The sequence below is a fragment of the Bombina bombina genome, chromosome 6 (genome assembly GCF_027579735.1).
Source record: "Bombina bombina isolate aBomBom1 chromosome 6, aBomBom1.pri, whole genome shotgun sequence".
In the NCBI taxonomy this organism is placed as follows: Eukaryota; Metazoa; Chordata; class Amphibia; order Anura; family Bombinatoridae; genus Bombina; species Bombina bombina.
In genome coordinates this window covers 273,099,407-273,115,258 of record NC_069504.1, presented here as the reverse complement: position 1 = coordinate 273,115,258, position 15,852 = coordinate 273,099,407, and the positions used below count along the sequence as shown (strand labels likewise).

General features: G+C 38.9%; 1 protein-coding gene across 1 annotated transcript in view; it reads left to right on the top strand.

Annotated features, from left to right (window-relative positions):
- The window catches only part of TBC1D30 (TBC1 domain family member 30), a 243,469-nt gene that overhangs the window by 124,388 nt on the left and 103,229 nt on the right, over positions 1-15,852 (top strand). Inside the window, exons 3-5 of the mRNA XM_053716858.1 lie at positions 6,046-6,107; positions 10,257-10,322; positions 11,092-11,217. Of these exons, the coding sequence (XP_053572833.1) occupies positions 6,046-6,107; positions 10,257-10,322; positions 11,092-11,217 (254 nt within the window). The remainder of the gene's footprint in view (positions 1-6,045; positions 6,108-10,256; positions 10,323-11,091; positions 11,218-15,852) is intronic.

Here is a 15,852-nt window from a genome sequence, read left to right as displayed (position 1 = left end):
TGGGTCATAGGAGGTGGTGAGTGCCCTGGCCATTGAAAGTATAAAGGTGCCATTTACTGTTTTTCTGTAGTCCTTATTAAAGTGCAAGCTAAGGAGGACTCGGATATGTTAGAGGGTACTCCCTCTTTACCTAAATCTAATGCCTGTGTTTATTGTGAGGAGGTTTCGGTATACATGCCTGCTCAACTATGTTCCACATGCCTCGATAAAATAGTGATATCTAAAAGAAATAAGATGTTTAGTACCACTGAGCCGTGAACCTCTGAGGGTCTCCGTCCCGTGAGGTACGTTCCCTACATCTGATTACACATGCAGCTCACCAGTGCACTTCTAATCCTCCTGTGGGAGGGGCCACGTTGCTGCCTGATTTTGCTGAACAATTACAAACTGTGGTATCTAGACTTTAGGATTAGGATGAAGAATTTACGCTTTTTGTTAAGAGGTGTTAGCGACTGTAGAGTTTCCGAAACCGAAGTTACCGGAGGAACCTTCTATTCCTAAGCTTGATAAAGTTTGAGGACAGGGTAGTGACCCAGACTTTTCCGGTTCCTGTAAAGATGGCGAATATTATTAAGAATGAGTGGGAGAGACTTGGTTTGTCTTTCTCCCCTTCTTCTTCTTCGTTTAAAAAATTGTTCCCTTTTCCAGATTCTCAGCTAAAATTGTGGGGATCTGTCCCTAAAGTGGATGGAGCTATCTCCACCACGCTTGCTAAATGCACCCCAATCCCGTTTGAGGATAGTTTGTCGTTCAAGGAACCCATGGATAAGAAATTAGAGACCCTATTAAAAAAATGTTTTAGCACACTGGGTTCGTTTTTCAACCTTCAGCCGTGGTTGCGGAAGCCGCTACCTATTGGTACGACTCTGTCAGATATGATCGAGGTGGAGGCTCCCCTCGATGAGATACATGAAAGAATTAGGGCCCTGAGGGTAGCTAATTTGTTAATTTGTGATGCTAATATGCAGATTATTCACTTGAATGCTGACATGATGTCCAAATCTAGATTGCTTTCCCTTCCATTTAAAGGAAAGATTCTTTTTGGTCCAGGCTTGGACTCGATTATATCCACGGTTACGGGGGGTTGGGGGGCAAGGGTGCCTTTCTAACGCAGGATAAGAAGAACAAACCTAAAGGGTCCTAATTTTCGTCCCTTTCGTTTGGACAAGTCCCAACGACAGCAACCTGGTGCGAAGACTGAGCAGTCCAAGGGATCTTGGAAACCCTCTCAGTCTTGGAATAAAGCCAAGCAGAGCAAGAAGCCCGCCGAGACCAGATCGGCATGAAGGGGCGTCCCCCAATCCGTCTCTGTATCTCGTAGGGGGGCAGACTCTCTTTTCGCAGAGGTTTTGTTGAGAGACGTACAGGATCCTTGGGTTCTGGAAGTTGTTACCCAGGGTTACAGGATAGGTTTCAAAACTAATCCTCCCAGGGGCAGATTCCTCTTGTCAAATCTCTCCTCAAATCCAGAGAAAATGATTGCCTTTCTAGAGTGTGTGAGGGATCTCTCCTCTCTAGGAGTAATTGTACCGGTACCTCTAGCAGAAAGGGGTCTAGGGTCGTATTTAAACCTTTTCATGGTTTCGCCTGATTCTAGACCTAAAGTGCTTAAACAAGTTTCTGTTGGTTCCATCGTTCAAAATGGAGACGATAAGGTCTATACTGCCCTTAGTTCAAGAGGGTCAGTTTATGACTAAGATAGACTTAAAGGACGCTTACCTTCATGTGCCAATTCACAAGGATCACAGGATCTTAAGGTTCACCTTTATGGATCAGCACTTCCAGTTTGTAGCTCTTCCCTTCGGGCTGGCTACTGCTCCAAGAAGCTTCACAAAGGTTCTGGGAGCTCTACTCGGGGTGGCGAGATCCAGAGGGATAGCAGTGGCTTCTTATCTGGACGACATTCTGGTTCAGACTCTGTCCTGCCAGCTAGCAGAGGACCACTTGAGTGCTCTACTCCTTCTGCAATCTCATGGATGGATGGTAAACTCAGGAAAGAGTTCTCTGGTTCCCAGTACCAGAGTGGAGTTCCTGGGCATGATAATAGGAATATTTTCATGGCAATGGAGTCTAACAGACAAGACATTGCAAGATTGTCTCCAGCTGTCTTGCCCTTCAATCCTCCTCAAGGCCATCAGTGGCCCGGTGCATGGAGGTGATTGGGCTTATGGTATCCACTAAAGATTTCATTCCATTCGCCAAATTCCATCTAGATTCTGAGTCTGACTGCGTGGAGATTGAATGCTTAGACTTGGCCAGAAGGGGTTTTTCTGAGAGGGCGATTGATACACTCATTCAAGCCAGAAAGCCGGTCACCCGTCTCATCTATCATAAGGTGTGGAGGACCTACTTACTCAGGTGTGAATCTTGTGGATATTCCTGGCATAAGGTCAGGGTATCCAGAATTCTTTCCTTCTTCCAGGGTGGTCTGGAGAAGGAACTTGCTGCCAGTTCCTTAAGGGGACAGATTTTGGCTATATCTGTGCTGTTACACAAGAAGCTCGCTGAGCTCCCTGATATTCAGTCTTTTGTTCAGGATCAGGCCTGTGTTAAGACATTCTGTTCCTCCTTGGAATTTGAATTTGGTTCTGAAGGTTTTGCAGGGGCCTCCGTTCGAGCCTATGTATTCTCTTGACATTAAGACTCTGTCTTGGAAGGTTCTTTTTCTACTGGCCATTGCTTCAGCACGCAGAGTGTCTGAATTAGCGGCCTTGCAATGTGAGCCCCCTTATCTAGTTTTCCATGCAGATAAGACTATCCTTCGCACTGGACTGGGATTTCTCCCTAAGATGGTGCCTGATTGCAATATTAATCAGGAGATTGTGGTTCCTTCCTTGTGTTCTAAACCTTCTTCTTCGAAGGAACGGTTACTTCATAACTTAAATGTGGTTCGAGCTTTAAAAGTCTGTCTCAAATCCTTCGTAGCCTGAAGATAAACTTCAGCTTTGTTTGTCTATTCGGGGAAGCACAAAGGGCAGAAGGCTTCTTCTACTTCCCTATCATTTTGGCTGAGGAGCATGATTCGTTTGACTTATGAGATAGTGGGACATAAGCCTCCTCAGAGGATTACGGCTCACTCAACTAGAGCTGTGGCTTCTTCTTGGGCCTTTAAGAATGAGGCCTCTATGGAGCAGATTTTTAAGGCTGCTACCTGGTCCTCCTTACATACTTTTACAAAGTTTTAGAAATTTGATGTTTTTGCTTCGGCTGAAGCAGCTTTTAGGAGAGAGGTTTTGCAAGCTGTGGTGCCCTCAGAATAGGGTCTGCCTCCTTTTTTTTACCCTCCTGTTTTTCATTCAGTGTCCTCTAGAGCTTGGGTATTTGTTTCCCACAAGTAATGAATGAAGCAGTGGACTCTCCTCATATTAGATGGAAAACAATTATGCTTGCCTGATAATTTAATTTCCATCATTACGAGGAGAATCCACGGCTCCCGCCCGGTTCTCCATTGGGGCGGACTTAAGTTTATTTTGTTTTTTTCTTCTGGCACCTTTTATACCCTGATATTTCTCTTACTATTCCTTGTTCCCTCGGCAGAATGACTGGTGGGATGAGGGGAGTGGGGGAGGTATTTAAGCCTTTGGCTGGGGTGTCTTTGCCTCCTCCTGGTGGCCAGGTTCTGTATTTACCACAAGTAATGAATGAAGCTGTGGACTCTCCTTGTAATGATGGAAATTAAATTATAAGGTAAGCATAATTTATGTTTTTGCACAGCAGGAGTTGTGTGGTGAATTGTCAATGAATACATTAGATAAAGTATTCTATGAATGGTGTTTAGGACATTTTATTATGTCCCTTTAATATCTTAGATGATGTGGAAACATCATTTCACAGTGTGTATTTTAAAACCAGCAACGGAATGCGCACACACACATGTGATTGGCTCATTGGCTGTGACCATCTCAATGCATTGCTGCTACTGCAAGACATTAGTTGTGTTAACCCCTTTGCTTGCAGTTGTTAAATGAGGCAAGTTTTTGTGCAATGAATAAAATGCTGTAGTGCATTACAATTTTTTTTATAAGTCCAGCATTGTTAATTACATTTGAATAGAAATTTTCATCTAACAGCTTTCTTCTGCTCCTTTTTGTAATGCAAAAACACTGAGCTGCATTCACTCATACCATTTCTTAGAGCCCCTTTAGGTGTGCAAGCTTTATCCATCTTTTTTTTTTTAACTAAGCAGTAGCACAGCACATCACATCAAACATGTTATTGCTGTTTATTCCACAGACTGACTATATTGCACGTTTTTGTTTACATAATTAGGTATACACTACAGGCATGTTGCAGACTGGAATCAGAACAACAACATGCAGTAAGGCACTAGCAATCCTCATTCGCAGGACATAAAGTTTAGTAAATTAGTCTTGAGAATATGTGTGTGTGGTGTGTAGGAAGAGTTAGGTGCTTCCTGAGATCACACAGAAAGCTCTGGCTCCTTGTGGAAAGTGATGATATAATTGTCAGTGGGTGGAGCCGTTTCCTTCTTCCCATCTCGTTCATGCTCGCTACTTGGTTACCTCTGCAGTGCAGATGTCCTCAACAAAAGATCGCACCTAGAGAGTGGCTGTTTTTACCTGCAACAGTTAAATAAATCCTTCTTTTGTAAAGCATATTTCCATTCAGTGGCCCTGAATGAGACGTGTCGTCCTCCTCCCTGACGATAAACAGATGTATTTGCGTCATTGAAGAAACGGTGCTTGATTTGAAAGCAGCTGTCACTGGGACGGCGCCGAGGATTTGCTTGAGGGTAGAGCTACGTTTTGTTTCCTTGCCCAGATGAGACAAGAGAAGCTAACCTGTTCCCTCAAGCGTGGGGGCAGATGTCTGAAGAGGCAGAGTGCAGGTGGAGTGGGCAACATACTGAGCAACGTGCTTAAGAAGAGGAATTGTATCTCCAGGACTGCTCCTCGCCTGCTTTGCACACTGGAGCCAGGTCAGGTCCCTCAGAATATAAATATATTATGTGCTTCCTCCACAGGTAATGAAGGGTTTACCCAGTAACTAGTCCTATCTGAGCTGCCCCCATTAGTCACAGATTTTGGTTATGGTAAAACTCTGCGCGTTTATACCGTTTAGCCAAATTTAATGTGAGCTATCCTTGCTTGATGACTAATAGTTCACATAGATTGTATTGGTGTCATCCGTAATTCTTTTTAAAACGGGGCAGCTAATGGCTACTGCCGTTGTGTTGTAGGTAGTATAGATCAGTGTGGGATTACGTCCTGATAGTGGATACAGCTCTAGAGTAAGGGTTAATCCCTGCCGCAGACCTGTAATCGGCTAAGCACCAGTTGCACGCCTGTTATTTTGCTTCTAGTAAGATACTGAAATGTGAACAAGACCAAGACACTGGGAAGGATACGGATTTTTTCCCCCCACAGAGCAAAATGGAAACGCTTGGTAAAGTCCTTGTTGATAGGGATTGCTGCGTTGTGGTTGTGACTTGTGTTTATGCATCCTGCAGACAGATGGCAGCTCTTTGTCTTTTAATAGGGTGGAGATCTATTTATACTGCATATGTACATGTAGAATACTTACATTTCTGAAAATACTATTAAATGTCTAGTTTATTGTAACTTAACCCCTTGTCTGCATGAAAGGGCTGCATTACATTACTTAGCAATGTTTGCTGTCCTCTTTTCCAACCAGGGCGTAAATAAACGTTAGTAGGAATGTGCAACTGTGTTTGCATCATTATTACATATGATGACACTGGGCTCATGAGCTTTTCCTTATGTAGTTGTAGCATATTTTCTGACGTTTCTAGTGCTGGAGAGCAGTTAAAAGCATTTCAGCACCCGGTTTCTGGACAGCGCCCTCAGTCTGTACGTTTGAAGACTATATTATGCCTGAGGCTTTTATGAGACCAACACACTATTGCATTAGGCTGTAGCAATATTTTATAGTGTACATAACTACAAAGGGGAAAGGGTTATCTGCTTTCAACAAAACATGCATTTTATTTGCTGTCACCGCTAATTATTGTTATGATCACATTTTGATTTCACAATAGGTGCTGAATTTTTCTCTCTTTTCCAGGGGTGGACACAAAGTTGAAGTTCACACTTGAACCTTCTCTGGGGCAGCATGGCTTTCAGCAGGTACTTTTGTTACTTAATAACATAATAAAATACATTTTATATTGTATACATCCTTTTTTAATTGAATAGTAAATTAGAAACATTAACTCTAGTATTGCATAGTAATTGGTATTGTTATATATTTTATATTTATTTTAGCATTACTATATTTTAACAGCAGAGTTCAAATATAAAATCCAAAAGTCACCAAATATTTTAAAGAATGGTTTTATATCTCTCTATCTCTCTATCTCTCTATCTCTCTATCTCTCTATCTCTCTATCTCTCTATCTCTCTATCTCTCTATCTCTCTATCTCTCTATCTCTCTATCTCTCTATCTCTCTATCTCTCTCTCTTCATGATCTAATTATTTTTAAAGGGACAGTTTACTCCCAGAATTGTAATTGTTTTAAAAGATAGGTAATCCCTTTTATTACCCCTTCCCCAGTTTTGCATAACCAGCAGTTATATTTATATATTTTGTTACCTGTGATTACCTCTTATCTAAGCCTCTGTAGCTTGTCCCCTTATTTCAGTTCTTTTGAGAGACTTGCTTTTTAGCCAGTGTTGACTCTTAAAGGGACAGTCTACAATAGAATTTTTATTGTTTTAAAAGATAGATAATCCCTTTATTACTCATTACCAAGTTTTGCATAACCAACACAGTTATATTAAAGTGAAGGTGAACTTTGATAAATCAGTGCCCTGTTTTTAAACATATTATTAAAAACAGGAGCACTTTCATTTATCAAAGTTTACATTTCACAGTGTTTGTAAAAATACTTACCTTTTTATTCTGGAAGCTGCTCCAGCGCTTCCCCTGCCCGCGGCAAGTCTCTTACGTCACCAATGAAGAATCCGGCTTCCTCCAATCACGGCATTGCCTCAGGCAATGTTTTCTCTGGGTGGGAAGCCGTGATTGGAGGAAGGCGAATTCGTCATTGGTGAGGTATGAAGAGACTTGCGGGGCAGCGCTGGAGCGGCTTTCAGAATAAAAAGGTATGAATTTTTACAAAAACTGTGAAATGTAAACTTTGATGAATGAAAGTGCCCCTGTTTTTAATAGTATTTTTAAAAACAGGGCACTGATTCATCAAAGTCTATCTTCACTTTAATATACTTTTTACCTCTGATTACCTTTGTATCTAAGCATCTTCTGACAGCCCCCTAATCACATGACTGACTTATCTATTGGCTTGCATTTAGTATTGTGTTGTGCTAAATTTTTAAATAACTTTTCGGGGCGTGAACACATTATCTATATGGCCCACATGAACTATCAGTTTCCTGTTGTGAAAAGCAAGTACAAAAGCTGATTAAGAGGCTGTCAATAGAGCCTTTGAAACTGGCAGAAATTTCGAGGTTTAAATGTTATAAAGTATATTAATCTAACAATGTTGGTTGTGCAAAGCTGGTGAAGGGGTAGTAAAGGTGTTATCTATCTTTTTAAACAATAACAATTTTTGTGTAGACTGTCCCTTTTAAGTAACTCCTTGGGAGTGAACACAATGTTATCTATATGGCACACATGAACTAGCACTGCATAACTGTGGAAAACTGTCAAAATGCACCGAGATAAAAGGCAGCCTTCAAGGTTTTAGAAATTTGAATACAAGCCTGCCTATAATGTATAACTTAAATATTTTGATATAACCAGACTGCAGACAATGCTTTTTGTTTCACCTTTTGTGAATATGAAAATAAGAATCTGAGCTCATTTATGCACCTAAAATGCAATTATATAGAGTGTCATTGCTGCAGGGAGAGTTCACATTTATTTAAAATGTATCTGACAAGCGTTCTAGAACTTTTAGATACTTACTGGGATTTCGTTTATTAATATAGCAACAAGGCATGATATATATATATATATATATATATATATATATATATATATATATATATATATATATATATATATATATATATATATATATATATATATATTGTAGATAGATATACATACAATATTTTTTTTTAATTTCCATTGAGGAAGTGGCTGTAATTCTTACATACTTCTAGATGTTACAAGTGACATAGCAAAGTAAAATGTGTGTGTATATGGTCAGGGCTCACAATTTCACGCCCTAAGCCAGGCAAAAATGTTACTGCGCACTGATCCCACCAATTACCCGTCCACAACACACCCACTACCCCACACCCTCTTTGCATATATTTAGCTATTTTGAAACACCTTATTGTGTAGTCATTTTTTTTAATTTTAAACCATTACAAATGAGTTATTTTAATGCAGTTATTAAGCTGCCCATTTGGCACAGTAAACAGCATTTATCTCCCTCGTATGATGTAAAGTGTTGTAAACCAGGGCAGGTTTAAACTAAGGCAGCAGAGACATGAAACAAATCTGTTTAGTGTCCAATTTACTTTTTGTAATTTTGCATGGGTAGTTTATTATAAAGTGTTTAAAAAAAGAAAAATCAGTCTGTACACAATATATAATATACAGTATGTAGGATTAGTTGAAACATCTGTTTTAAATGTAAGAAATGTGGACATTATTTTCTTTTCCTTGTCAGTGTTATAAATGCGCCTCATTAATATTCCATTTAGAGCAAAGTATACAAAAAATTAATTTGTAGGCATCTGCCTCTCCATTGACCTACTGGGCTAACCTGGCTTTAAAAGGAACAGTAAAGTCCAAATTAAACTGTCATGATTCAGATAGAACATGCTATTTTAACAGCTTCACACCGCTAGGACGCTCCATGCCGTTGAAACAGCGCTGGGCTTTAACAATGTTAGGACGGCATGGAACGTTCTACTTTATATGGCGTCCTGCACCGTACTAGGGAATGGAAAATCAGACTGGGTAGGGGTTGCCTAGCATCGTAGGTAGTCCAACATGATCCAATCCCGGCCTTGAAATCAGGAGATCGCATCAACTATTGCATGATTTTGTTTTTCCAGCAATTGTTTACATCAGAAGTTTGTTCTGATGTTAAACAATTGCGCCTGGCTTGAAGAAGTTAAAAACTTTCCAATTGATTTCTGTTCTGAAATATACTTAATTCTCTTGCTATCCTTTATTAAAGAGTAAACCTACGTAGGCTCATTTGAGTTCCTTTAGCACTCTGTGGAAGCATTGTTTGCAACAAAGTAGAACATTGTTAAAGACTATTATTACAAACACTGTTGCCATAGAAAGTTAGACAAGTAAATGTTCCTCAGCTCCTATGGGCTTACCTACGTTTAACTCTTTATTAAAGGATTCCAAGGGAAGAAAGCAATTTAAATAGCGGATGTAAATTGAAAAGTTGTTTTAAAATTACATGCTTTATTTGATTCAGGAAACTTTTTAATTTTGAAGTTTGCTGTCCCTTTTTATTATACATTGAAGTTTTTGCTATTAAAATATCTGTCATTGGCGCTGTTATTTTAAAAAGCCCTGTATTGCGTACTACTTAAAAGAGTATAGGTGTGCATCAGTGTGTCTGTAAAGCATTTAGAACATAACCTAAAAATAGTTCAAAATGTCTTTAGCTGTGGAGCATGCAATAACTTTTACTAGTGCGCTATTCTGTAATGGCAAACTTATGATACTTACTGTCATTTTAATGACAGGAGGTATTTGTCCTGTTAGTATAGACTTAAAGATCAGAATCGAAATGTGCATTTATATTTTAAATAAAATCGTTTTTGCAATGTTTTCAGTACTATACGCACAATCTGTGAATGCCCTGGCACCAGCATTAAAACACCAGACATTCTCAGAGCCAGATTGTGGTCTGTAAATCTTCACTCTTACAATACAGTGTTTGGATTGTGATCTTCTAGTCCAGGGATGGGGAACATTGGCACTTCTGATGTTTCAGAACTACATTACCCATGATGTTTAGGCACTCTGAAGTCCAGTTGAGCATCATGGGAAATGTAGTTCTAAAACATCTGGAGGGCCAAAGTTCCCTATTATATGTGCATATGCCGCTGAACCAGTAATAATTTTTACTTGCTGCATTTTTGCTTAAAGAATTATATTTCGGCAGCTTTCAGCAACTTTGTTCATTCAGTGTAGTAGCATAAGTGGTCCTTTTTCCAAGTCATGTTTTTACAAATCTTTGCTAAATGATTGTGTATATCTGGCAGCTGGCTTGTTTGTTTGTAACATTTGATCATCACTCAGATGCCTCTTGACGTTTTTATGTTTGTAGTGGTATGATGCTCTCAAAGCTGTGGCCCGTCAGCCAACCGGAATACCAAAAGAATGGAGGAAAAGAGTAAGTGTTTCACTATTAGTTGCTGTGTTTCAAATGTAAACGTAAATGCAGAGTTGTAGAATTGTCTACAAATGTATAATACTAATAATGTGTGAAGAAGTATGTCTAAAACGTGCCAGATTATTTACGGATGTTAGCTTTAATTGTTACAAATATTAATATTAATAAATTGAATAAGCTCCCTATTCATGCTAAAATGAGTTAGAGGGACTGTCTGCTTAAAAATGTTTGTTTAAAAAGATAGATAATCCCTTTATTACCAATTCCCCAGTTTTACAGAACCAACACTGTTATATTAATACACTTTTTACCTCTGTGATTACCTTGTATCTAATCCTCTGCAGACTGCCTCTTTATCTCTGTTCTTTTGGCATACTTGCATTTTAGCCAATCAGTGCTGACTCCTAAATAACTCCACGGGAGTGAGCACAATGTTATCTAATATCATGTCACACATGAACTAACACTGTCTAGCTGTAAACAAAACCTGTCAAAATGCACTGAGATAAGAGACGGCCATCAAGGGCTTAGAAATTAACATATGAACATAATTTTGACTAGTCTGTCCCATTAAGTACAATTAACCATTTAAGCTACCTGTGCTTTAGAAGAAAGCCTTAATTCCTGGTCTGTTTGGTACATCCCCACAGACTGGACCTGTAACTTCTTTAAAGAAAAGGAGTAGAATATGGTCCCTAAAACTTGCTATTTAAATTTCTGAATATGTTGTACATTTTAATTCATTTTATGCTTTGATGCTTTCCTATAGGTTTGGTTAACACTAGCAGATCACTACTTGCATAGTATTTCTATCGACTGGGACAAGACAATGCGCTTTACATTCAATGACAGGAGCAATCCTGATGATGATTCTATGGGTATACAGATAGTCAAGGTAAATGTCCTGTGATGATGGTACAAAGCATAAACTTCTAACAAAACAGGATTAATTTTTATGACTTCATTATTTCTGTAGTCACCTTGATAATACAGAATCATAGGCCTTCATATGCCATGTTTATTATTTCTCTGCAATTTTTTTTTATTTCAATGTTTGATGCAGTTGTATGCTTCATTATATATATATATATATATATATATATATATATATATATATATATATATATATATATATATATATATATATATATATATATATATATATATATATTATACTAGTCCTAAAGCCCGTATACACGGGCCATTTTTTGCAGTACAGCGGTCCCACCCCTTGCTCTCTTCTCTCTTCTCTCTTCTTCTCTCTTCTCTCTTCTTCTCTCTTCTCTCTTCTTTTCTCTTCTCTCTCTTCTTTTCTCTTCTCTCTCTTCTCTTCTCTTCTCTCTCTTCTCTCTTCTTCTCTTCTCTCTTCTTCTCTTCTCTCTCTTTTCCTCTTCTCTCTCTTTTCCTCTTCTCTCTCTTTTCCTCTTCTCTCTCTTTTCCTCTTCTCTCTCTTTTCCTCTTCTCTCTCTTTTCCTCTTCTCTCTCTTTTCCTCTTCTCTCTCTTTTCCTCTTCTCTCTCTTTTCCTCTTCTCTCTCTTTTCCTCTTCTCTCTCTTTTCCTCTTCTCTCTCTTTTCCTCTTCTCTCTCTTTTCCTCTTCTCTCTCTTTTCCTCTTCTCTCTCTTTTCCTCTTCTCTCTCTTTTCCTCTTCTCTCTCTTTTCCTCTTCTCTCTCTTTTCCTCTTCTCTCTCTTTTCCTCTTCTCTCTCTTTTCCTCTTCTCTCTCTTTTCCTCTTCTCTCTCTTTTCCTCTTCTCTCTCTCTTCCTCTTCTCTCTCTCTTCCTCTTTTCCTCTTCTCTCTCTCTTCCTCTTTTCCTCTTCTCTCTCTCTTCCTCTTTTCCTCTTCTCTCTCTCTTCCTCTTTTCCTCTTCTCTCTCTCTTCCTCTTTTCCTCTTCTCTCTCTCTTCCTCTTCTCTCTCTTTTCCTCTTTTCCTCTTCTCTCTCTTTTCCTCTTTTCCTCTTCTCTCTCTTTTCCTCTTCTCTCTCTTTTCCTCTTTTCCTCTTCTCTTTTGTGCTCTCTTCCCCCCTCTCTTTTGTGCTGTTTCTCCCCCTCTCTTTTGTGCTGTCTCACGGCCGGCCACGTTGCACCCGCCTGGCCACGCCTACTCCACCACACAACACCAGGAGGTCAGTTGGAAGGCAAGGTGTGTTTTTCCTCACGCACAGTCTCTACTGACAACTTCGGACAAACACAGTTGGCCTTTTATTATATAGGATATATATATATATATTCTGTTAAGTACTTATTTATTTTTTGTCATATAATGTAGATTGTAGCTGCATCACAATATGATAATGGGGAAAGCTGTGTGTGTGTATTTATTTATATATATATATATATATATATATATATATATATATATATATATATATATGTGTGTGCGTGTATATATGTGTATATATGTGTGTGTGTGTCAGTGATGTGCAGTCACTAGAGGCAGGTGAGGCAGTGATTCACCTCTCATATGGGCAAAAATATATTTTTTTTATTGTCTTTAAAAAAAAAAAATTTAATTTTTTTTTTCCCAGCATTTTTTTCTCTCACAGCTATATGTTGTGCAATGAAGAGGCACAAGCAGGTCTGCCCACCATTACACAACATGCTGCGCCATCTACTGGATGCAAGTGGTTAAGATCATTGCATGGCCCATTAACTGCTTATTTGAGGCAGTCCTATTTGGGCTGAACCAATCCAGCGAGAGGCATTAGTAAGTGGAACATAGGGTTGGGGCTGGATGTTAAATCATATAAAACAAAACAAAAACGGAAAAAAACAACTTTCATATATTTTGTTGCTGTCCTGTGAACCTGCTAGCTTTGCTAAAGTGAAAAAGAGAGTTCTGTTCTTCCCCTCTAAGTGCAGTGGAATGTGCCACTGTCACTTCCTGAATCCTTCCAGAGCAGGAGAGAGGCACACAGAGAGCACTGTTTCACCAACATCTTATTAAAGTAAGATTTTACTGATAGGGATTCTGTTAGTGAAAATGATCATTTAATGAATGTGGTTTAGTGTTTGTTTACTCTTTTACAGCAGGGTCGTTTTTGTATTTTGTTTACTCAAACTTTACACCCACTAATTTAGCAGCTTGCCTCTGTACTTCACACTAAATTATAGACTAATTTTCTGAACTCTCTGTAGCTCTGCTGTTTTATTACTTTAAAATGCAGTGGTCCCCCCCTTGTGTGTGTGTGTGTGTGTCTCTCTCTATCTATCCATCTCTCTCCTTATGTGGTGTTCTCCCCCATGGTCTCTTTCTCTCTCGGTCTCTCTTCCTCCCCCTCTGACTCTCATCCCTTATGTAATGAAAGAATCTATAAGCATAATTTGCAGCATTAAAGTAAAAAGTATGTTTTAAACATATTTTAATGGGCATGGATTTCTAGATCTCATAATCAGAGCAAGCATTTTGTTATCTGGCAAGAGTTTCTGTTACAATCCTTTAAACTAAAATCAGTTGTTTACTAAGTTGACCAGTTTTCCAAGACATCATTTAAAGGGACATGAAACCCATATGCAAATTTAAATAACTTTCCAATTTACATCTAATATCTAATTTTCTTCATTATTTTGATGTCCTTTGTTGAAAATCATATCTAAATATGCTCAGTAGCTGCTGATTGGTGGCTGCACATAGATACCTCATGTGATTGGCTCACCCATGTGCATTGCTATTTCTTCAACAAAGGATATCTAAAGAATGAAGGCATATCCTGCCTCACCAGCCTCTGACGTCACTGCACGTCACTGGTGTGTGTGTGTGTGTGTGTGTGTGTATATATATATATATATATATATATATATATATATATATATATATATATATATATATATATATATATATATATATATATATATATATATTTTATTCTTACTGTTTGGCTCCTTGATGCCTATACATGTTCTGTGTTTGGACCTGGTGCAGGCTATCACATGTGTCACCGTGGCCCGGTGGCTGATACCAATGCTATTTGAACTATGTCGGTTAATTGATGTTCATCTATATAGGCAGTACTAGTTCCTGTGGATTAGGAGTATGAATCTGTTTTAATGCTGGGGGTTTCTGTGGTCACTTATATCTGCTTTCTCTAGACCCTTTCATTACACGTTTCACAACATGAGGAGATATGTCTCCAGTAGTGATTCGAGAGTATTAGTTTGTTGACATTATTTTATTATTTTTTTAGTAATTTTTATTCCTATACACACACTAGAACCTGCTATGATGATTCTATTGCCTGGATGAATATAGGGTAGTGGTCATTATTTGCACTTTATTAAACTGTAATGGATATGAGGACACTATATGTGGTATATTTAGATTCACTCAGTCCAGTTTGACATATTAAATCTCTGAATTTCGCCTACACTTGTTGTGGTCATTAGGCTTGAGAGGGTACATTTATTTTATTAGTAGCCTATGGATGTTCGAGTATCTCATTCACTTATGGAGGTTCGTTTAGTTGTTTATCTACCTAGTCGTTTCATGACCTCTTTTTGCCTTGGGTTGTATGATCCTAAAGGATTCTATCCCCTGTCTGCGCTCACTATGCGCTTTGTTGTTTTGGTTGCTTAGGCAACGTGACGTCTTCAACACGCCCTCCCTCATTTCCGGTGTTTGGCGTGGTCCTCGCCATGATTTGCGGCAGCGGGCAGTACCTTTGCCCTAAATGAACAAATTTGCGATCCGGATCCACAGCGAGGTTGGTTAAATGTGAATTACTCCATGGCAGTGTATGCCAGTAGTATATAAGACATGAGACGTTTGTAGATGGATATTAACATTTTTTGTAACTCTGATGTGGTATTTATGCGTACATGGGGTTCTAAGCAGTGATATGTGTGCACCGGGTCCTAAACACATAAAACTCTAAGTATTGAGATGTATGTGTAACTCCATGGCTTTCCACATTTCCCTTATTAACAGCTCAGAATAAGAAATATGCCTTAGAATTAAGTCCTAGGATATGAAACAGTAACAATATGATACCATACAAGTTGGATTAGTTAATTTTTTACTTTTATGTTTATTTTCACTTTTCTCTTGTAAGGTGTATCCAGTCCACGGGTTCATCCATTACTTGTGGGATATTCTCCTTCCCAACAGGAAGTTGCAAAGAGGAAACCCACAGCAGAGCTGTCTATATAGCTCCTCCCCTAACCCCCACCTCCAGTCATTCTCTTTGCAACTCTCAACAAGATAGGAAGTATAAAGAGATATGTGGTGATTTAGTGTAGTTTTGCCTTCAATCAAGAGTTTATTTTCAAACGGTACCGGCGTTGTACTGTTTTACTCTCAGGCAGAAATTAGAAAGGAGAGGCCAAAAGGCTTCGGCAACTTCTCTTTCTTTTTGGCTGAGAAGCATAATCCGGTTAGCTTATGAGACTGCTGGCCAGCAGCCTCCAGAAAGAATTACAGCTCATTCTACTAGAGCGGTGGCTTCCACTTGGGCTTTTAAACATGAGGCCCCTGTTGAACACATTTGTAAGGCGGCGACTTGGTCTTCGCTTCATACTTTTTCTAAATTCTACAAA